The sequence below is a fragment of the Marmota marmota genome, unplaced genomic scaffold (assembly GCF_001458135.2).
Source record: "Marmota marmota marmota unplaced genomic scaffold, marMar, whole genome shotgun sequence".
Lineage (NCBI taxonomy): Eukaryota > Metazoa > Chordata > Mammalia > Rodentia > Sciuridae > Marmota > Marmota marmota.
In genome coordinates this window covers 34,828,917-34,852,849 of record NW_025999932.1, presented here as the reverse complement: position 1 = coordinate 34,852,849, position 23,933 = coordinate 34,828,917, and the positions used below count along the sequence as shown (strand labels likewise).

The 23,933-nt window shown below is 36.0% G+C and overlaps 1 protein-coding gene across 2 annotated transcripts in view; it reads left to right on the top strand.

Moving 5' to 3' along the window:
* Mrps31 (mitochondrial ribosomal protein S31) overlaps positions 1–23,636 on the top strand; it is a 26,652-nt gene extending 3,016 nt beyond the window's left edge. Inside the window, exons 2-7 of one of the 2 annotated variants that reach the window (XM_015484238.2) lie at positions 532–816; positions 4,287–4,445; positions 8,610–8,744; positions 12,125–12,198; positions 17,080–17,223; positions 19,826–23,636. In XM_015484238.2, the coding sequence (XP_015339724.1) occupies positions 532–816; positions 4,287–4,445; positions 8,610–8,744; positions 12,125–12,198; positions 17,080–17,223; positions 19,826–20,055 (1,027 nt within the window). In that variant the 3' untranslated portion in view covers positions 20,056–23,636. The remainder of the gene's footprint in view (positions 1–531; positions 817–4,286; positions 4,446–8,609; positions 8,745–12,124; positions 12,199–17,079; positions 17,224–19,825) is intronic. The other variant, XM_015484239.2, reaches the window with a different exon arrangement.
* The last annotated feature ends 297 nt before the right edge of the window (positions 23,637–23,933 follow it).

The following is a 23,933-nucleotide window of genomic DNA, read 5'->3' as shown; positions in this document are numbered from 1 at the left end:
TTAAACCGGGAACACCCTAATCCGCCTTGGTCCTTGAGCAAGGTCACCTACATTCAATGTCACTGCAACATGGGGTACGCTGGCAAGGAAATTGTCATACCTACTTGGCTAATGGCTCCCAGCACTGGTGTCATCCAGCCACCCCAAGAACCAGGTAATCAGTATTACCTCAGCATACCTGTATCCATTTGTGGCCCATCGGTGTAGACTTAGGCTTTAGTAATCTGTCAGCTACATGATCTTGGGTAAATTACTTCTGACTTTGTTTCCTTATCTGCAAGACAGGAACTATGCCTACCATACGGTGTTGATGTGGATATAGGAAAATGTTTAAATTATGTTGCATGAGGCTAGGTACATAGTAATTGCTAAAACATGGTAAATTGCTACTGTTATAATTGTTAGTAATAATTTAAAAAAACAAATGGAAAAGGCTTGAATTGAAAATCATTTAAAATGCAGAAGGAATGTTTTAAGTTATTAATTATTTTACATTATATTTTTCACTTTTTCTTTAATATGTCTTTACAGGACAAAAAATAATATTCCAAGATATTTTGGCACTAGCACTGTGACTTATAGCAAGAAAGATGAGCAGTGTGTTCCAACTGTTGCAAGTCCTGAGAAGACCTCAGAGAACCAAGGCAGAATAAAGGAGAATACGAAAAAAGGCTTGTTAGACATTATTAAGGGTATGAAAGTTGAATTAAGCACAGTAAATGTACAAACAACAAAGCCACCCAGCAGGAAAACACTCAAAAGTTTGGAGACAATTGGCAGGCTTCGAAGAACTCCAGGAGATGCTCCAAAGAAGGGGTAAATTGAATTGCATTTTGAATGTTTTTTGAAACTAATTTTTGAAATTCCAAAAAGCCTTTTTCTTTTACTAAAAATATTTTTAATTAGAGTACTTGGGAGATGTTGAATTAATAAACATCAGCTTATAAACACAGGAACTCAAATTACTTGAGGAATGCTTTTATTGTTTTATATTTTAAGTAATAAAACGATATTTGTATACAATCCAAAGGAAAAGAGTAGTGGGTCTAATTGAGAATTCCACACATTCTCTTATATAGTCATTAATGTTATTAACTGTCACATGGTTGCTTCTTTAAACTTAATTAACAATATCGTGTACATCTTGTTTTGAAAGTTGTTTTATGTCTGTAGAGGACTTGCTTTTTGAAATGTTTTAGCCAATATCACTCCCCAGTACTTCCCCTTTCTCTCTCCTCCCTCTCCTTGGTCCCTTTCCTCTCTTCTGCTGATCTCCCTTCCATTTTCATGAGATTCCCCACCACTACTGTTCTTTTCCTTTTTCCTCCTCTAGCTTCCACATGTGAGAGGAAACACATGACCCCTGGTTATTTCTATTCTCTGAAAATATAATCTGCCATTTCTGGTAACTTGATAACTGTAGAAAGTCAACTATAGTATAGGCAGTTGTTAGGACAAAATTGACCTTGATTGATAGATTGCATCTGACCTCAGAGCAGCAGGTATCTGATAAGGCCACCATCCTTAGGGCTTCCCTGAGAGCTTTTTCTCATCACTGCCTGTCCTTTGCAGCAACCCTGGAAACAGCTTATGGCCTTGTTTTTAAGAGCTGTTGATTGTTGTGGGGCACTAAGCCAGGCAGCTCCCTGGCCTATGTGATGCAGATCTTTCTCTCTCTCTCTCTCTTTTTTTTTTTTTTAACTTGTGATCCTCTTGCTTCAGCCAGCTGCACCACCGGGATTTGTAATGCACCACTGTGCCAGCCTGCTGTGGTTCTATCTTTTATCTTCTTTTAATTTTTTTAAGATGTTGATGGAGCTTTATTTTATTCATTTATTTATATGCAGTGCTGAGAATCAAACCCAGTGCCTCATACTTGCTAGTCAGTCCTCTACCATTGAGCCACAACCCCAGCCCTCTCTTTTATCTTCTTAATGGATAGGCCATGAATATCTGTGGGTCTCAATGTTTGGTGACACCTAACTTACATCTGGTGGTTATAGTAATGACCAAAATTTCTAGTTTCTGATTTAACATTCTTACAATCAAGGAACTTCCTGCCCTAATCATCCAGTAAGAAGGCTTCAACTATTATTAATTGATCTCCTGCTTGAAATTTAGATTATTTTCACCAGTATCAAGATGCTGTGGGCTGGGTGCAGTGATCCCACCATCTTTGGGAGGCTGAGGCAGTAAGATCACAAGTTTGAGCCCAACCTGGGCAACTTAGGAGACCCTGTCTCAGAATAAAAGATAAAAAAGGGGTCTGGGGCTGTGGCTTAGTGGTAGAGCGCTTACTTAGCACGTGTGAGGCCCTGGGTTTGATCCTCAGAGCCACATAAAAATAAATTAGTTAATTAAAGGTATTATGTTCAACTACAACTAAAAAATAAATATTTTTTAAAGGGGGCTGGAGATGGAGCTTAGTAGTAAAGTGCCATTGTGTTCAATCTCCAGTACTGCTGAAAAAACAAATACAGCAACATGGGATGAGACTTAAGCTTGTTCGTAGATCACAGTTTTGAAAGCACATTTCTTTTTTTTAACTAATTGTTATATTTTGTTTTCCTGTTTTTCTCTTCCTATAAGATCTTCCATATCATAGTAAAATTCTTATAATCTTTATCCTGCAAGCTTTGGGTTTCTTTAATTTGCATATTAAATAGCAGAATATAGAAAGCCACTTAAATATATTAATTTGGATCTCATTCACTGAGGTAATTCTCAGAGAGTTTAAAAAAGTGGTGCATGGCTGTAATCCTAGTGGATCTGGGCTGAGACTGGAGGATCTTGAGTTCAAAGCCAGCTTCCACAACTGTAGGACACTAAGCAACTCGATAGAACCTATCTCTAAATAAAATACAAAATAGGTGTGGCTCAGTGGTTCAGTACCCCTGAGTTCAATTTCCAGTACCCACCCCCCCAAGAAAACAAAAACTGGTAAATAATTTCTTCTTACATATTTTTTCTATTAACTTACTCCAGTTTACTTAGGAGTATACTTGCACATGATAGGCAAGTGCTCTATCACTGAGCTTCCAACTCTAGGCTCAGTAGGGCTCTTTGTTTGTGTATTAGGGATTGAACCCAGGGGCAGTTAACCATATCCCCAGCCCTTTTTTATATTTTATTTTAAGACAGGGTCTTGCTAAATTACATAAGGCCTCACTGAGTTACTGGGGCTGGCTTAGAACTTGATATCCCTCTGCTTTGGGCTTCTGTGCTGCTGCTATTATAAGAGAGTGCCACCACACCCACCCAGCAGTAGGTTTTTTTATTTTTTATTTTTTATTTTTTATTTATGTTTTACAGTTCTGGGGATTAAATCCTTGATACTATACCACTGAGCTAAACCCCAAACTATTTAAGACAATCTCACTAGGTTGTTGGGATTGACCTCAAATTTGCAGTCCTGCCTCAGTCTCCCTAGTAGCTGAGATTACAAGAGTGCGCCCTTGTTCCTGGCCAGATGTTTTAATTTTAAGCTTTTTTCTTATGGAAAACTTAAGATATATGCAAAGGAAACAAAATTGTATAATGAACCTCTGTGTACTTGTCATTTACCATTCTTGAATCATCTGTTATCTCCTGCTCAATGATGATGAGTTATGGCTTCCCCCCCCCCACCCCCAGGTAAAATTTATATATGTCGAAGTGTACAGATCTTATCAGCAGGATTTTAACAGATGGGTAACCCACATATTTATCAAAATACAGAAAGTTTTTCATTTTTGTTTTCCTAATCAGAAGGCTTTTGTTCTGAGGCAACCGCTGTTCTGTTTATTTTTCAAATCCAATTAGTTTTGCCTGTTGAACTTGATATTTCTTTCCTTTGTTCTCATGTCTCTGAAATTCACTCACATTATTGATGGGAGCCAAGTATTATCACATTGTATGGTTAGCTCACAATTTTTTTATCCATTTTCCTGTTGGTGGACCTTCAGGTTTGGTACAGTTTTGGCCTATTATGAGTAGAGCTTCTATGACAGATTTAGTCACTTTTTAATTTTCTTGCAGCATGTATATATTTGAAATGAAATGACATTTAGTTAAAAATTCCATTAATTTAAAATTTTTGAGGTTTGAGTTAGTATCCTAATTCAGGAAGTATCTGTTAAAATTTTAGTTTTTCAAAGTTTATAGAAAACCACTATCTAATGTTTAAAAATTCTTAGAAATTGAATTGAGTGGTATTTTTTGAATGACAAGTTTTCCTTCCCAAATCATTTCACTTTTCACAAAATTAGTGGCATAAGTAATTCTTCCTTTTTCATTTTCTTTTTCAGAAATGATTCCCTGAGTCCTGAGTTGGTGGAAGCTGCATCTGCTGTGGCAGATTCTCTGCCTTTTGACAAGCAGACAACCAAGTCAGAACTGCTTAGACAGCTCCATCAGCATGAGGAAGACTCAAGGGCACAGAAGGATAGAGAAAAGACTAAAATTAGGTTAGTGGATCATTTGTGTCAGTAATGCTTATATCTCTCTCTCTTTTTTTAAATTGATTTTATTTTTTTAAATACACAACATCGAAATGCATTACAATTCTTATTACTCATATATAGCACAATTTTTCATATCTTTGTATATAAAGTATGTTCACACCAATTCATGTCTTTATACTTTTTTTTGCATTACAATTTTTATTACACATATATACCACAATTTTTCATATCTCTGTATATAAAGTATGTTGACACCCAATTCGTGTCTTCATACATGTACTTTGGATAATGATGTCCATCACATTACACCATCCTTGCTAATCCTCTGCCCTCTCCCTTTCCCTCCCTCCCCTCTTCCCTATCTAGAATTCATCTATTTCTCCCATGTTTTCCCTCCCTAACCCGCTATGAGTCAGCCTCCTTATATCAGAGAAAACATTCAGCCTTTTTTTTTGGGGGGCGGGGGGTGGCTAACTAAACCTAGCATTATCTTCTCCAACATCATCCATTTACCTGCAAATGCCATGATTTTATTCTCTTTCATTGCTGAGTAAAATTCCATTGTGTATATATACCACATTTTTTTATCCATTCATCTACTGAAGGACATCTAGGTTGGCTCTACAGTTTACCTATTGTGAATTGTGCTGCTATAAACATTGATGTGGCTGTGTCCCTGTAGTATGCTGTTTTTAAGTCCTTTGGGTATTGTCCAAGGAGAGGGATAGCTGAGTCAAATGGTGGTTCCATTCCCCGTTTTCCAAGGAATCTCCATACTGCTTTCCATATTGGCTGCATCAATTTGCAGTCCCACAAGCAATGTATGAGTGTATCTTTTTCCCCACATCCTCGCCAACACTTATTGTTGTTTGTCTTCATTATAGCTGCCATTCTGACTGGAGTGAGATGAATAGTAATGCTTATATCTCAAAAAATGTGTCTGGGGATGTGGCCTGGTGGTAGAATGCTTGACTGTCATGGATGAATCCATGGGTTCAATCCCTAGCACCCACTGCAAGAGAAAAAGTCAAAATGACTGATGTAATATGCATATATAAAATATACCTTGTAAATAGAATTTTAGTGATTTTTTTTTTTTAAAAAACTATGTCTTAAGTAAGATTTAGTTTTGTTTTTTAATATTTTCTTTAGTTGTACATGGACACAATGCCTTTTTTAAAATTTTATCATATATGACAGCAGAATGCATTGCAAGTCATAGTGCGCAATTTTTCATATCTTTGGTTGTGTACAAACAATGCCTTTATTTATTTTTTATGTGGTGGTGAGGATCAAACCCAGTGCCTCCACACATGCTAGGCACGAGCACTACCACTGAGCTACAACCCCAATCTGAATAAGATTTAGTTTATAAAAAATAAATTGAGTAGTGAAACTTTCCTTTAAGGAAGTTACACATTTTATGCCCCTGAAAAAGAAATGGTAAATTCAGTAATGTTATTAAAAATAAATAGTAGAATGGCAAAGAAGAATTAAAAAATAAAAATAAAATAGTTTCTCTGAGGCAAAAGATCTCTATAATGAAAACTATAGACCACTAAAAAAAGAAATTGAAGAAGACTTTAGAAGATGGAAAGACATCTCAGGTTCTTGGATAGGCAGAATTAATATTGTCAAAATGGCCATACCAGAAGCACTGTACAGATTCAACACAGTCACTATCAAAATTCCAATGACATTCTTCACAGAACTGGAAAAAGCAATTCTGAAATTCATTTAGAAAAATAAGAACCCAGAATAGCCAAAGAAATCCTTAGTATGAAGAGTGAAGCAGGAGGCATTGCAATATTGGATCTCATATTACAGAGCTATGGTAACAAAAGCAGCATGGTACTGCCACCAAAACAGGCAGGAAGACCAATGGAATAGAATAGAAGACACAGAAACAAAACGTCAAAGGTGCCAAAAATATTTTGGAGAAAAAATAGCTTTTTTAACAAGTGGTGCTGGGAAAACTGGAAATCCATTGTAGTAGAATGAAACCCATGTCTCACACCCTATGCAAAAGTCAACTCAAAGTGGATTGAAGACCTAGGAATTAGACCTTGTAGTTCCTAGAAGAAAATGTAGGTCCAACACGCCAGCGTGTCAGCACAGGAATTGACCTCCTTAACAAGACTCCTAAAGTGCAAGAAATAAAATCAAATCAATAAGTGGAATGGTATCAAATTGAAAAACTTCTGCACAGCAAAGGAAATATGAGTGTAAAGAAAGAGCCTACAGAATGGGAGAAGATCTTTGCCACCTGTTTCTCAAGAGCATTAATATATAGAGTACACAAATAACTCAAAAAAATTTTTAATACTTTACAATTTTTAATAATTTTATTTTATTTATGTACCACTGAGCCACAACCCAGTCCCTCAAAAATTTTAATACAAAAACAAAAAACCCAGGAAGTAGGCAAAAATAACTAAACAGACACTTCTCAAAAGGAGAAATACAAATGGTCAACAAATATATGAAAAAAATGTTCATCTCTAGCAATTAGAGAAATTTAAATTAAAACTACATTGAGATTTCATCTCACTCCAGTCAGGGTGGCAATTGTCAAGACTACAAATAATAATAAATGTTGGTAAGGATGAGGGGAAAAGGTACACTCATTTTTGTTGAGACTACAAGTTAGTGCAACCACTATGGAAAGCAGTGTAGAGAATCCTTAAAAAACTAAGAATGGATCCACATATGACTCAGCTATCCCACTCTTCAGCATATATCCAAAAGATTTAAAATCAGTATACTACAGTGATGCAGCCACATCAGTAGCAGCACAATTCACAATACCAAAACTATGAAGCCCATCTAGGTGCCCTTCAGTAGATAAATGAATAAAGAAAATGTGGAATGTATACACATTAGAGTATTACTCCAACCACAAAGAAGAATGAAATTATGGCATTTGCTGGTAATTGGAATGAACTGGAGACTATCATGCTAAGTGAAATAAGCCAGTCCTAAAAAATCAAAGTTTGATCCAAAATTTGGGGTGGAGGTGGGGGTAAAAAGAAAAAGAAGAAAGGGAAAAAGGAACAGGAAATTTCACACCAAAACAGAGACAAGATCAGTAGAGTAGGGGATTGAGGAGGAAGAAGGAACTGGAAAAGGAAAGAACCATAGAATGATACTGAATTTTTGTATGTGAATGCATGATATGGCATGGTGGTTCCCACCATCAGATGTATCCACAGGCACTAATTTTAAAAAAGTAAATAGATTGAAGAGGGATTGAGAACTAAATTAGAGTGGGTTGTGTTCCATGTTTTTGTGAGTATGTCAGGATATTTCCTGGTATTGTATATAACTAAAAAGAATTTTTAAAAAATAGTTTCAGAAAATGTACTTAGTTAATTTGCTGGTTTTGTACATAATGTGATAATGAACAGACATGTTTCCTTTCGTCTTTCTTTTCTTTCTTTTTTTTTTGTTACCAGGGATTCAACTCAGGGGCACACTCGAACACTGAGCCACATCCCCAGCCCTATTTTGTATTTTATTTGGAGACAGAGGCTGACTGAGTTGCTTAGCACCTTGCTTTTGCTGAGGCTATCTATGAACTCTCAGTCCCCCTGCCTCAGCCTCCCAAGCTGCTGGGATTGTAGGCGTGCACCATTGCGTGGCAATTTGTTTTAAATGAAGCTTTCACTTCCTTTTTTGTTTTTTGCACTGGGGATTGAACCCAGGGTTGTTTAACCACTGAGCCACATCCCCAGCCCTTTTTGTGTTTTATTTAGAGACAGGATCTCACTGAATTGCTTAGAGCCTTAAAGAACACCTTCAAAAGACAAGTAAGCTGGATGAAAGTGTGCACGTTTGTAATTCCAGCAGCTCGGGAGACTGAGGCAAGGAGGATAGCAAGTTTATAGCCAGTCTCAGTGAGTTGGTGAACCCCTGTCTCAAAATGAAAAGTGCAGTGATAAAGCCCTCCAGAGTTCAATCTCCAATTAAAAAAAAAAAAAGTAGTAAACATAAATTTTAATGGTCTATAGTATGTGAATATTAAAATGTAACTTTTTAAATTTAACATTTTATGCTTCATTAGTGCATGAAAATGAAATAAGAATTTTTCTCCTATTTAAAAAACATTTATTACTGTTGTATAGCTAACTTTAATATGAAGTGGTTTTTTTTTTATTTCTGTTTCAGTAATATATTATCAGATATGAAAATTGCCAAATCTGCTATGGCTAGACTTAGCACAAGACCAGAGCATCAGATTCAGTTTGATGAAGGATCTGATCATTCTCTCAGCCAGGAGAAGACAGCTGATCTTAAAAAAAGGTATTCAGGCTTTCCAGTCTATTGGATTTTGTTGGTATTTTTTTTTTTTAACATTAACTGTAAATTTACTTTATTCTGTGTTATTGCAATTGCTGATAGTTATTTGAGCATTATGGATACTCTGCCTATATCTTATTACTCTCTGGATGCTATTTCTTAGAGAGGAAAAATCTTGTGCATTTAGCAGTTCTACCTTTTTTTGTACTATAAAGCAAAATGGGTCTTGCCTCAGAGCTGCCCATGTTAAATAGGGGTCCCCCGATTTAGAGTAAGTGGAGCTGACTGAATTCTGAACAAATGAATGTTTTACAAGAAGCATTATTTTTCATTCTGAATGTTTCTAACACTGGATGTTTATATACCTTTATCACTCTATAGTCCTCTTTCATCATATCTTAGAGAAACAACCCATATTTAAAAAAAAAGAAAGTGATAGATATTTATAGAAACTTGAATTTGCTAATTTATAACTTTTTATGGTGTTGAAATAAGCTGCATAGTTATTTTACAATTGAAAGCTGCTCTATATTTACATAAAGTTTCTGTATTTTCTCTCCTTTAAGCCCAGAAAGCGACATTTGGGGAGAGGGAACCAGATATTTAGCATTATCTGACAAAAACTAACTTGTCTTTGACAGTAAGTGTGAACTGGTTGTGGTGGCACATGCCTATTTACCAACCACTTGGGAGGCAGGACCATCACAAGTTCCAAATAAGCCTGGGAAACTATAGAGACCCTGTCTCCAAAAAAAAAAAAAAAAAAAAAGCGGGGGGAGCAGAATGTTCTCAAATTGGAGTAGTTTCAATGCATTGTATATTCTGAGGGATTTTGTCTGAAATAGAATCTGAGGAACTTATTTGACTTAGCTCCTTCCAGATCCTAAATTACCATGTTGTGGGGCAGGTCACTCAGAAAACATACCAAGTTCCAGTTTTGTCCAAATTGAAGAGTCTTTGTTTAGCCCGTCGGCCGGCAGCTGCTCCCCACAAGACCCATAACTGTCTCTGCAAGGAACAGCCCTGAGCCTGAGCATTTTAGGATATTTAAAGGCAAAAACCACATCTGGGTTAACATAGCTGCAAGCAAGCAGGTATAGAAGCTGAATTGGGCAGTTAGTGAGACAGTGCAGTGGGTACATTGGTATTTCCCATGGGACTTCCAGGTTGGTATAGCAACAAGCAAGCAGAAGGGAAGTGGGTCAAAATGACCCTAGTTAAGTACAAGTTAGAGAATGGTTTCTAACATGTAGACAATCAATCACTGACAAGGTATATTGCCCAAGAAAAATAGAAACCCAAGAGAACAATTTTTCATTTTATGAGAATTGCTATTTTGTGTTGCCAAATATGTTATGCTAGGTAACTATTAATGGGTACAGAAGCAGGGCTTTCCCATGGGAGAAGCATTTCTTACATGATATGGAGTCTAAGGGTAAAATGGAGTCTGTTTGGTCATTGACCATATAGCCTGGTCCATAACAACTGATTTGTACTGGAAGACTGAAAAAGGTGGTCAGCATTTAACAGAGGAAGTTCGGCTAAAAGTGACTTTGGATGAATATTTGAATTACTAATTTAAAGTGATTTAATGTCTGTGACATGTTACTGAATACTTGAGGTTTGACTTACTAATTCATTGAATCAGTCTTCTTTCCGTGGTTCTGTGTAACTACTTCTGAATGGTTTATCATAACTTGATTTTTAATAATATTAGCTGCCATTGAAAATTAGAAAACAACAAGGGAGAGGCTTAAGAAAGTAAGGGAGGGGTTTCTCTGCATATAATGACTGCATTAAAAAGCTGACTAAAGCTGGGCATGCCTTAGGAAGCTGCAGCAGGAGGATCAAAAGTTTAAGACCAGGCTCAGCAACTTAGCAAGATCCTAAGTAACTTAGAAAGACCTTGTCTCAAAAGAAAAGATAAAAATCCAGGACTGGGCTGATTCTTTGAGTTATAGACTGAGAGGTATTAGGTACAGTGCATTGGCTTTGGAGTCATACTGGCCTGCTTCAAAATCTTGGCACTGCCACAGACTAATTCCATGACTGGAGCAACTTGTATAACCTTAATTTCCTATAAAATGCTCAAAGTGAAGTAGCTTAAATGACTTTCTTGAGGAGTAGAGGAGAAATTTGAATCAATTGTCAATTACATAGTAGATACTTAGCGAATGTTCATCACCTTCCATGTTAGTAGATTCCTCTTAAATTTCCATACTTTGCCAATGCATTCCATCTTTACCGTGAATTTAATCATCCTTTTTGCTTGTTATACACTTGTGGGAAAGTAGGGTAGGAAAATGAATGCAAAGCACTGAGGAAAGTTCTTTCTGGAGCATAAAGGTATTTATTTACAAAATATTTGGAATCATGCTAGAGGAAAACGTGATTTGAGATCACTTCTAATTTTAATACACTATTTACACTTTTTCCAGTTAGCTTTGTTTAGTAGAGAAAAATATTTTGATCCAGAGAAGTATTACAAATTGTTTTAAAAACAAATTCTCCAGTTTATAAACTGGTTTTTAATCTGCCAATATATTCATTCAAGTAAATATGTAAATTGATCCATAAAGCAGTTGATTAAAATTGTACCAGAAGTTACCTGTTAACTCTCTGACATTAATTTCAATAGTTAATTAAAAATAGTTATATAAAGAAAGTTAATATTTTAAACATCAGAGTGATTGCTTTATGAAAGAGAATGTTGCCGGATGCAGTAGCAAACGCACGCTTCTAATCTCAGCGGCTCAGGAGGCTGAGGCAGGAGGATTAAAAGTTCAAAGCCAGCCTCAGCAATTTAGTGAGACGCTAAACAAGTCACTGAGACCTTGTTTCTAATAAAATATAAAATAGGGCTGGGGATGTTGCTCAGTGGTCAAATGCCCCTGAGTTCAATCCCTGGTACACCCCCCCACCAAAAAAATAAATAAAAGAGAATGTTTTGATTTAGCTGTGCAATACTTTATAACTACAGTTGTAGTTAAACGTTGCATTGTTTTCTGCTGTTAAAACAATGTAAACTTTAGAAGCTTATATTTTAGTGTATTTTTGTAGCTTTCCATAATACTAGGTCTTATTACACTTTTATATGGAAGGGATCAAATAAAAATTATGGTGAATTAAACCAATCTTTTCCATTAGGTGAATTGAAAATTAAACTGTTTTAAATGGTTTGTTGTATTTGTGAAGCAAAAATTCAAATGTCATTATCAGTCCTAACAGCATGGCATTTTAACTATAATGGCTGATGTGGTTCATTGGAATTATTTTTCATTTCTACATAGAATATTTCAAGTAAAAGTTTTCTTCTTATAAACAGTTTTTGTTGACAGTTTATATAGTCATTAAGAAATGTTTTTTTCTGTTTTTACTCTTAGGAAAAATTTATTCAAGGGGAAGAGGCTTAATATTTTTGACATTGAAACATTTTCTGAAAAAGCACCTGAAACAGGTTTGTTAAGAAATAAACAGCAGGGGCTGGGGATGTGGCTCAAGCGGTAGCGCACTTGCCTGGCATGCGTGTGGCCCAGGTTCGACCCTCAGTACCACATACAAACAAAGACGTTGTGTCCGCTGAAAACTAAAAAATAGATATTAAAAAAAATTAAAAAGAAAAAGATAAACAGCAAAAATAAATAAATTAATTAAAAAAGAAATAAACAGCCCTCAAATGGAGAAACATTTTTGTCTTTCAAAGATGTTCTTAGAATTTTGATTACATAATAGTTGGTACTTTAATATTCTCTCCTGTCATTTTTCTGGATCATGCTTTTGAATGTATGCTTATGAATGTAATTGTTGACACTACTAGTTTTGGTCAGATTTCCCCCTTAAAACAGCACATTCTGTGGGGCCATGGGAAGGAAGTTGGTTCTACCAGTTGAACAATCCAGAGATATGGATTGACTACTGGTATCACATAAATCATTAATCAGCACCCACTATTTGCAATGCAACTCTGTGCTCTTACATAAAGAAAAGATGAGTTGCGATTCTTGCTTTTGGGCAACCTACTGTCTAAAAGTGGAGATCACACTTATAGAAGTAACTTTCTGAAATGAGGTAGTGACTGTTCAAGAGATGGAAAGAACATATATTCAGGGAATATATGTAGCAGACTTGTTTTTTTGTTTGTTTGTTTTTGTAGTTCTAGATGGGGATTATACCTTTATTTTATTTATTTTTGTATGCAATGCTAAGAATCAAACCCAATGCCTCACACATGCTATGCAAGCGGTCTGCCACCGAGCCCCAGCCCCGTATTTTTTCTTAAAACTTGGTTAGTCTTTGTTCTGTGCTTGCCCTGTTCTTTGAGTAAGATGTCAAAGCCTTCAAATTCTCCATTTTAAATCTAATCAAAAGAAATAATTAACTTTAAATTTGGTTTCTTGATGAAATAAATTTTTAAACACTCAATAAAAGTTGTTTCCTGCTTATGAACATGAATCTTGGAGAAGTAATGTATATGAAGTTAGGTTCTCCTAGGCCAACCTCCAATGTTGTATTTAATCTTTACTACCACTTACTAATATAAACATCTGATTTTTCCACTATTCAGTCAACATGATTTTGGGGGCTAGGTCTCACTCATGTTTGTATACCCTGAATCACCTAGCCATGTGGTTTATAGATATTAGGAATTATCTTAAATTGTAAATCCTGCAGGTCATGGTGGCACAAACCTATAATCCAAGCTACTTGGGTGACTGAGCCAGGAGAATCCCAAGTGCAGGGCCGTCTGAGCAGCTTAGTGAGACCTCGTCTCAAAATAAAAACTAAAAAGGGCTAGATTGTAGTTCAGTTGAGTGAACCTGGGCTCAATCCCAGTACCACAAAAAAACAAATCAAAACAAAAAAACACTTTAATCCTTTTTGAATAAAATGAGCCAAAAACTAAATATCCATAGGGGAAGGAAGTTGATGCAGCCAGTGTTCATTCACTTGAACTGAAGATGAAGCAATAGAACAACCCCCTTCTTAAATTGTGAAAACCTGCATTTTGTTGTATATGGTGAAAAGGAAGTGCTAAATATGCAGGCATGGAGAGAGATTCTCCAGTGGCATCTGTTAAGCTTGCCTCAAAGAGATGCAGGAGAGCTGCTGTTGTCCACCTAATGAACAGCCACAAGAGAGACAAGTTCTCTACCACTGAGCTACATAACCAGTCATTTTTGTTTTTACTTTTAGTTTTGAGACAGGCTCTCACTAAGTTGCTGTAAGCTGTCCTTGAACTTATGATCCTCCTGCCTCAGCCACCTGAGTCTCTGGGATTATAGGTGTGCATTATCACAGCCAGCGTACTTTAAAAAATTGGGAGTATTATGTATTAATTTACTGTAATGAAGATACTGTTCTACTAAACTATACTTGTATGAGTCTAAAGAATATATTTTGTTCAGTTAACACAAGAATAGCATCAATATAGGAACTTAAATTTAACAGTTGTTCATGGCTCTTTCCTTACCTGCCTAAGTAATACCTACAGTATAGTTAGCATTCAGTAATTATTTATTGACTAACATAATGAGTTCTTCTCTCCCATGATTCCCACAATTTCCATCAAATTCTTAACCACTGCAGCAAAAGGACAGAGAGTCCTACTAGTTATCTCAAAGTAATCTAAATCTTACTGGAAAGAGACTTGGTTTGGGGTAGAATTAGATTCAAATTCATATTCTTCCATACTATCCCCTGAGTCCCATTTACTCACCTATAAAATGAGAGCTGCTGCAGTCTGGCTGGGCACAAAATAACCGAGCCGCCATAAAACCTTGTAGGTTCAAACAGCAACTCTTTATTCCCCAACTCTCACCTGCACTCTCCACACACTTCCCGGGAATGCACTCCCTCCACCAGGCTTCATGTGCCAATTCTCACGGAGGCAGCATGATCCGCTGTAATCTCGCTGTAATCTCGGAGCCACCCTATTCCCAGCAGGAACCGCCTGATCTCAGAGCCGCCTATAGAGCAGGGTCACCTTTCAACCATTCCCTCTAGCAAAATGCCAGGTGTCATTCCAACTAAACTGTGGCTCTCAACAAGAGCTAGTGCATACATCTTGAGGATTAAAAGAGATGATCTAAGTATCAGGTACAATACCTGGAACACAGGAGATGTTTAAAATATGGTTGTAACTATTAACAAATATAAGGATAATACAGTGTTGGTAATGAAAAGGGCATCGGTTGATCAGTGCCTACTGAATAAATAAATAAAACCAAGATAATTATTTCATTGTTACAATTACTCTGTAAATATGTCTAATTGGGCCAAACTGGTGTGATCTTTTGTCTGTAACAGATGATCTAGACCATTATATTTAATACCACCAGTTGATGTAGACATGTTTGTGCACATACAGGCTCATAGGAGCAGCTTCAAAATAAAGCAGAATAGGTAAAATAAGGCTTACCTAGGCATTCTAAATGAGCTCCTTGTTGGGATGGCTTAGGAGGCTCGGCAAAAGTGAGTAAAGCAGAATAAGTCTTATGTGATCCGTGCCTTTCAGCCAGAAATTTCCTAGGAACAAAATTTATTCTAAGGAAAGGATTATAAATATGCACAGAGGTATGTGGTGCAATTAAAAGAAAAATTAAGCACAGCAGTGCCAATCTTCAGGCAACTATTGAGCTACTTTCTGTTACACTATAGATGAGTTTGCATCTCTTAAGTGAAAATACACAGCATGTACTCTTGGGTCTGACTTCTTTTACTCAGCATAATTATTTGGGATTTATCCACACTGTTGCGTGTATCAGTAATTAGTTTTTATTGCTGAGTAGTATGTGTCTGTTTAGCTGTAGGGACATTTGGGTTCTTTCTCAATTACAAGCCAGTTTTGACTGTTTTAAATAAAGCTTCTATGAACTTTCTAGTATAATCTTTTTTTTAACATTTATTTTATTTAGTTATAGGTGGACACAAGACCTTTATTTGGTGCTGAGGATCAAACCCAGTGCCTCAAGCACGTTGGGCAAGTGCTCTACCTCTGAGCCATAACCTTAGCCCTCTAGTATAATCTTTATGTGAACATTTGTTACCTTTCTCTCTTAGGTGAATATCTAGGAGTGAAATGGCTATGTTGAATTGTTGAATATTCTTAACTTTTTAAGAAACAGGCAGTTTTTCCAAAGTGCTTATACCATTTTACTCTTCCACCAGCAGTGAAAGATGACTTAAATTTTAAAAATAAGTAAATGATTGAAGAATATAACATGATAATGGTAATGAATCAACATTGATACCACCTTACTCATAGGATACTAGTATTAAATTAATTTATGTATTTAAAAAACATTAGCTGGGGCTGGGGATGTGGCTCAAGTGGTAGCGCGCTCGCCTGGCATGCATGCGGCCCGGGTTTGATCCTCAGCACCACATACAAACAAAGATGTTGTGTCCTCTGATAACTAAAAAAAATAAATATTAAAAAATTCTCTCTCTCTAAAAAACATTAGCTGGGTGTGGTGGCGCATGCCTGTAATCCCAGCAGCCCAGGAGGCTGAGGCAGGAGGATCACAAGTTCAAAGCCCACCTCAGCAATGCCAAGGTACTTATAGCAACTCAGTGAGACCCTGTCTCTAAATAAAATACAAAATAGGACTGGGGATGTGGCTCAGTGGAACTCAGTGGTCAAGTGCCCCTGAGTTCAATCCCTGGTACCACCTCCTCCCCCCCCCAAAAAAAAAATAGCATAGAGTGTTCAGTATCCGTTTGTACTTCTGTCGTTATTATTACATTAACTTCTTTTGTCTTTAATAATGGTAATGCATTAGTGACAAATTTTGTCAGACTGAAAATAGGCTGGACTTTAAAGATCAAAATCATCTATCAGGACCAAGCATGGCAGTATGCACCCATAATCCCAGAAAGTCAGGAGGCTGAGGCAGGTGAATCCCAAATTCAGGGGTCAGCCTGGGCCACTTAGTGACATCCTGTCTTAAAATAAAAAGAGCTGGAGATGTAGCTCAGAAGTAGTATGTCCCTGGGTTTAATCCCTAGAACTGCCTTCCCCCAAAAAAGACATAATATATAAAATATATTAATATTCATGAAAACACCCTTGAACAAAACACAAATTCCTTTTTTCCTTTGAAATAGAGCAGTAATTGTTCAGAATTGTAGTAATATAGAAATTAAAGCTTACCATTATTGTAGTTATAATCTTTATAATTTTTATTGCAGTTTTAGCTCTCCGCTTTTGTTATATACTGTTTAGTTGTGAGTATCAGTGTCTGAAAATATATTATCAAATCAGAATTGATTATAGCATTTTAAAGAAGAAATACATTTATGTTGACTTGTGCTTACTTAAAATATTTTTATGATACAGAGACATCACCTTCTATTTGGGATGTGGAATTTGCTAAGCAACTAGCTGCAGTAAATGAACAGCCCTATCAGAACGGGTTTGAAGAAATGATTCAGTGGACAAAGGAGGGGAAACTCTGGGAATTCCCAGTCGACAATGAAGCAGGTATGTGTTAATTTCAGAAGTTTATAACATTGATTTGAGACCATGTTTAGAAAATGTTCATTTTTAGAATTTGGATGTTTATATGAATCTGAAACACTGCAGATGTCTTCATGGTGTCCTAGAAGAAATCTGACAATGTTTTTGAAAAGTGTTCGAATTTTATTAATTCTATGTATTTGATAAGGAAAATAAAAAAGTAAAAGATCTTTTTAAGTTTCTAAAGTTTTCCTATAGAAAGCAGTATTTTATAATGATATAAATCAATTTCTTTTTTCTTTTTTTTTTTTTAGAGAGAGAGAGAGAGAGAATTTTTTGTTTTAATATTTATTTTTAGTTTTCAGTGGACACAACATCTTTGTTTGTATGTGGTACTGAGGATCGAACCTGGGCCGCATGCATGCCAGGCGAGCGCGCTACCACTTGAGCCACATCCCCAGTCCCAATTTCTTTTTTTCTTTTTTTTAATATTTTTTAGTTTTTAGGTAGACACAATATCTTATTTTACATTTATATGGTTCTGAGGATCACATAAAATGATATGAATTTCTGTGGCATTAAAGGATTGAGAACTACACATAATACTTTCTAGTTACTAAGCAGGACATTCTTTGCTGGTTATGAGATTACGGTTCAATTTTGGAAAACATTTCAACTCTTAAAGTTTTATGTTCATGTCTTTTATCCATAAAACCACTGCAAGGTACACTTAAAAGCTGCTCAAAGCAGAAATATTAGGAGGTTTTAGAAATCTTTGCATACTGTAAACGCTTTGAACTGGTAATGGAATATTATTTACTTTCCTGGGTGTTTTCTGAAGATGTTTTATCTTCCTCCTTGCACTATGCTGTTTTTTCTTTTATGGCACTCATGTTGTCATGAGTTAAAACAGTCTCATTGAATTTTCTAGGTGCATTTTCAATTGGAGGGTGTCCATTTATTCTTATGGTAAGATTAGCTAGAAGTTGCAGACACCTAATTCAGGAAATGTAGTCTATATTTTAAGCTTTGAGGTATTATGATATCAGTGTAATATTTTAATCTTTTATATTCTTTCATTTTATATTTTTTCTGATTAATAAGTAGGATGAAAACTTAAGCATTAGAAATCGACTTATATATTGGCTGGGGTTTGTGGCTCAGTGGAAGAGTGCTCGCCTAGCATTCATGAGGCACTGAGTTCGATCCTCAGAACCATATAAATGTAAAATAAGATATTGTGTCTACCTAAAAACGAAAAAAAAAAGAAATTGACTTAAATCATTATAAAATACTGCTTTCTATAGGAAAACTTTAGAAACTTAAAAGATCCTTCAGCAGACTCTTAAGGAGTATTCACATGGTATATATGCAGTAGTGTAGCATGCTGCATTTTGTCTGTTTTTTTTTTTTTGGTACTGGGGATTTAACCCAGGGGTGCTGTACCACTGAGTTACTTCCCCAGCCCCTCTTATTTTTTTGAGACAGTCTCACTTGAACTTGAGATTCTTGAACTTGAGATCCTCTTGCTAGGATTACAGGCATGTACTGCTGTACCTGGCAACAGTGTTTTTTTGTTTTTTAATATTTTTAGTTGTAGATGGACACAGTACCTTTATGTTATTTATGTATTTTTTATGTGGTACTGAAGATCGAACCCAGTGTCTCACACATGCTAGGCAAGTGCTCCCACACTGAGCTACAACCCCAACCCCGAAAACAGTGTATTTCTTAAAGTATTGTGGTTTGTGTATCAGGGTAATACAAACAGACCAAAGACTTTTTATTTGTGCAAACCTGAGTACAAACATGAGCTATCAGTTAATAGCCATTTGCCTTTCAGGAAATTATTTAACTTTCTGGTCCTCAGTTTCCTCATCTGCAAAATTAAGGATACCTCACTGGAAGAGTGTGAGAATTTAATAAGATATTCCGTTGCTCTGCAGTTCCTGACATATGATGTTGTAATAGATAGCATATACTTGGATCATATTTTTATGTACACTGTGCCAATCTCTGTTTTATGGTATATTTAGACCATTTACCTACAACATAATTGTTGGTTTGTTAGGACTTAAGTCTGTCCTATTTTATTATTTGTTTTTGGTTCATTTTCCCTATTTCTCATTCCTATTTATCTTCTTTCTCCCTCCCTCTTTTTCTCTTCCCTGTACCAGAGATTGAACCCAATGGCATGTTACTACTGAGGTACATTTCTATCCCCGTCCCAGCCTTTTTCATAGTGAAATGGGATTTCTAACTTGCCCTAGTTTCTTTGCTTTTTGTGGGCTGCCTGAACTTTTTTTGTGATTTCTTCTTGTTTTATTTACATATTTTAAAATATAGTTTGTATAATTTTCTTAGTGGTTGCTCTTGATATTAAAATATTAATAATAATTGTTTCTGTACTTTGAACATTTGCTGTATTCTAGGCATTGTGTGTGTCTGTTTAATCTTTACCAAAAACCCTAAGAAGGTACTCTTTTAATTGTATTTACCTGAGGAAATTGATGGTCAGAGAAGTTAATTAATTTGCCTAAAGTCACAGTGGTTAAATTGGTGGGTAAACCTTGGTCTGACTCCCAAGTTTATGCATTTAACTATATTTTATGTCTTATTTTCCTAGGTTTTGATGATGATGGTTCAGAATTTCATGAACATATATTTTTGGATAAACACCTGGAGGGTTTTCCAAAACAAGGACCAATTCGCCACTTCATGGAGCTGGTGACTTGTGGCCTTTCCAAAAACCCATATCTGAGTGTTAAACAGAAGGTCGAGCACATAGAATGGTTTAGAAATTATTTTAAAGAAAAAAGGGACATTCTAAAAGAAAATAACATACAGTTTAATTAAGACAGTGGAAATTTTTATTTCAAGCTGTTGGAGATGGATATTATAACTAAATTAAATAATTTTACTAAAAGTTTTCATCTGATTTGACTGGTTTAAAAATAGAATTTTTTTTTGAAATATGACAGTACCTGAAAAATATCCTTGTATGGAAAAAAAATCACTAGCATTCATAGGTTCAAAAGAATATCTGAGAATTAATAATAACTTTAGACAATTTCCCCCAAACATTTTTATTTTTATTCAGTGACTGTACTTTGAAATACAATTCATTTATGAGCCATATATTTGATGACATCAAATTGCTTACATTATATTGTTTTTGTTGGTATGATACAATAACTGAAACAGGCTAACTTTATAAAGAAAAAAAAAGGTTTGTTTAGCTCATCACTTTAGAAATTGGAAGTTCACACAACGTAGTGTGAGCTCTGACAGGGGCCTCATCAGAAAGGGCAGGAGTAAAGATGGGAGGAAGATATGAGATCTTTTTTTTTTTTTTTTAAGAGAGAATTTTTTTTTTAATATTTATTTTTCAGTTTTCAGCGGACACAACATCTTTATTTTATGTGGTGCTGAGGATCGAACCCAGCGCCCCGCACATACCAAGCGAGCACGTTACCACTTGAGCCACATCCCCAGCCTCAAGACATGAGATCTTGAAGTAAGAAGTGAGAGAGAATAGTCCCTTCAGAGGGCATGTCCCTAATGACCTACTTACTATGTCCCACTTTTTTAAAATCAGAGATTTAACCTAGGGGCACTTAAACACAGAGCTACATCCCCAGCCCTTATTTTTATTTTGAGACAGGGTCTTGCTAAGTTACTTATGGCCTCGCTAAATCACTTAGCCTGGCTTTGAACTTGGTATCTTTCTGCCTGAGCTCCCAAGTTGCTTTGATTACAGGTGTGTGCAACTGTGCCCAGCCAGGCCCCACTTCTTAAAGGTCTACTGCTTCTACATTGAGGACCAACTCTCTAATATATGAACCTTTAGAGGACATGCTCAAACATCAAAATCATTGTAGGGCTGTTGTAACATTTGAGATGATTTGTAGACATTCATATGCATAGAATATATATGTATATTTATATATAATATAAGTAATTGCATATATTTTATTTCACACCAAATTACCCTTGCATAAGACTAGGTCAGTATAAACAGATAAACTTCTAGAAAAAAAAAGGGCTTATTCTAATCTCTTCTAGTATTTTCATGTTAAACTATGACTATTTTCCATAATGGTGCTCAGCATTGTGATTCTATTTTCATACAACTGAAAGGATTGAAGATTCTTTTAAAAAATAAAAAAAATCACAAAACAAGATTTAGTTTACATTGGTCCCAAGCTAGCAATGTCCAGGACCCTGGTACAAGTCAACAAGAATCATGCAAAATAATTTACGATACTGCAGGCTACAAATTAGAAAACACAAGGAAACAAACACCATGAATGTGCACCAGCAGAAACCATACAACAGAATCATAAGGCCTCTGAATTACAAATTCAGAATGTAAAATATGCGTAAGAAAAAATATTGAGCAAGACACTTTAAAAGTAACCAAGCAGCCAGGCTTGGTAGTATGCCTGTAAGCCTAGCAACTCAAGAGGCTGAGGTAGAGGATCACGAGTTCAAAGCCAGCCTCAGCAATGTAGCAAGGCCCTTAGAAACTCTTTGAGACCCTGTTTCAAAAAGGGCTGGGCATTTTTGGTTAAGCACCCTGGATTAATTCCCCTGCTTTAAAAAAAAAAAAAAAATTGTTGATAGATTAGTCACTATGAAACTGTTCTAAAGAAATTACCATATGCGGGCTGGGGCTGTATCTCAGTGTTAAAGCACTTGCCTAGCACTACTGAGGCACTGGGTTTGATCTTTAGCAACACATAAAAATAAAATAAAGGTGTTCTTATGCAACTAAAAATATATTTTTTTAAAAAATTACCCATATGCAGCAGAGAGAAGCAAAATAAAATATAAAAGAATTTAAAAACAAAAATTTACATCAAATTGCCAGGAGGAGAGAAAAGGGAAACTAGCTCAGAGATTGCTAACTTTGGATAATTAGTGAGTTTTATTCTAGTTAGTGAAAGATAGTATTTCCCAAAACAACTACTGCCAACAAAAGTAGAATACATTCTTTTCAAGTATGTGAGAAAAGCTTTAAAATTTTTGTATTTGGGTATTTGTATTTATCATAGTTACTGATGTGTTTGGGATATCTTTTAAAAATGAGAGCTAAATGCATTTAACAGACAAAAGCAGTTGGCTACCAACAGATGCTCAATTCCATCCCACAGAATTTATAGATGTTAGAATGCGGGGAGGTAGTTTATATATAACTGGCATATAGGGCATTCTTGAAAAAATAACATCAGTTCTCTTTCCATATACTCTTCCCCAGAACTCCAATGCCTGGATGGACACGCAATGAGTCTCCCCTCACCCGTAACTGCAATATGTATTTGGAAATGGCAGCTTGCTGCTTTTAAAATTTCAATCCTAGTTGCCATTACCTAACATCAGTGAAATGGAATACTTAATTTTTATGACATTTTCCTCATCTTCCAATACCCATAAACAGTCATTTTACCACTTTTTGAAAAATCAACTTTTGCTGGTCGAGGTGGCCCACGCCTGTAATCCCAGCAAGTCTGGAGGCTGAGGCAGGAAGATCGCCATATTCAAAGCCAGCCTTAGCAACTTAGCTAGACCCTGTCTTAAAATAAAGAGCTGGGGATGGTGCTGAGTGGTTAAGCTCCCTGGTACCAAAAATAAATAAATTAAATAAAAATCTGTATACTCTTGCATGAAGGAAAGTGGGACGGACTGGTCAGTCAGAGACATTAAAATAGGATTTCTCACCTAATCACTCTGTTCAGTCCAGTACTGAATAGCTTCAAACTGATTCCTAGGACAACAAAGACCCGGTATGACCAAATAAGTAGATGCCTTCAATGAGTGTTTTTCTCTGTTTTAATATCTCTCTGGACGTGCAAAAGAAGCAAAATAAGAGTAGATCTCCACATTAACAAAACAGTGACTAACATTTGCATGGTACTTGATGTCATGTAATAACCTTTGCATGTGCATCATTAATTTGTCAAGCATGTACAGAGCTGTGCCATGTGCTAGAACTTTGCTGGACACTAGAGTAGAAGCATATTGGTGAGGCACTCCTTGACTTAAAGGTATCATCTTAATTAAATGTGACATTCCAAGAAAGCACAGACTTTCAAAACTGAGAAAGACAAATTATCTTTTTCAAATTCTGTCTTATAGATGTGGAAAATTAAGCCCCAGGAGAGTAAGTTGCTAGCAATTTTATAACTGAAATTTATGGCAGAGTTGAGAAAGACTCCAGATTTCTGGTTAGATTTCCATTTTATTTCTCTTTACATAAATCAGTAGCTTGCGTAGGTGAGAATTATTTTCTGAATGAAAACAGTGAAGTCAATAAATTCAGAGATGTAGAATGCTGTTTTGAAAATATTTCATCATTTTGGTGTAAGCATGTGATTTAAGATGAAGAGCAGTACAGTATTAAAGGAAATTCTGAACAGAATTCAAGTCTGAGCAGACACAAGCAGCAGGATGTGGTTTGTTTTGTATTGTTTTATTTTGGGACCGGGATCTTTTTTTTTTTTATAAAGGAGTCTTTTTTTTTTTTTTTTTCAGAGAGAGTTTGAGAGAGAGAGGTAGTAGAGAGAGAGAATTTCAATATTTATTTTGTAGTATTTGGCGGACACAACATCTTTGTTTGTATGTGGTGCTGAGGATCGAACCCGGGCCGCACGCATGCCAGGCGAGCGCGCTACCGCTTGAGCCACATCCCCAGCCCGGGACCGGGATCTTAACTGAGTTGCCCAGGCTGACCT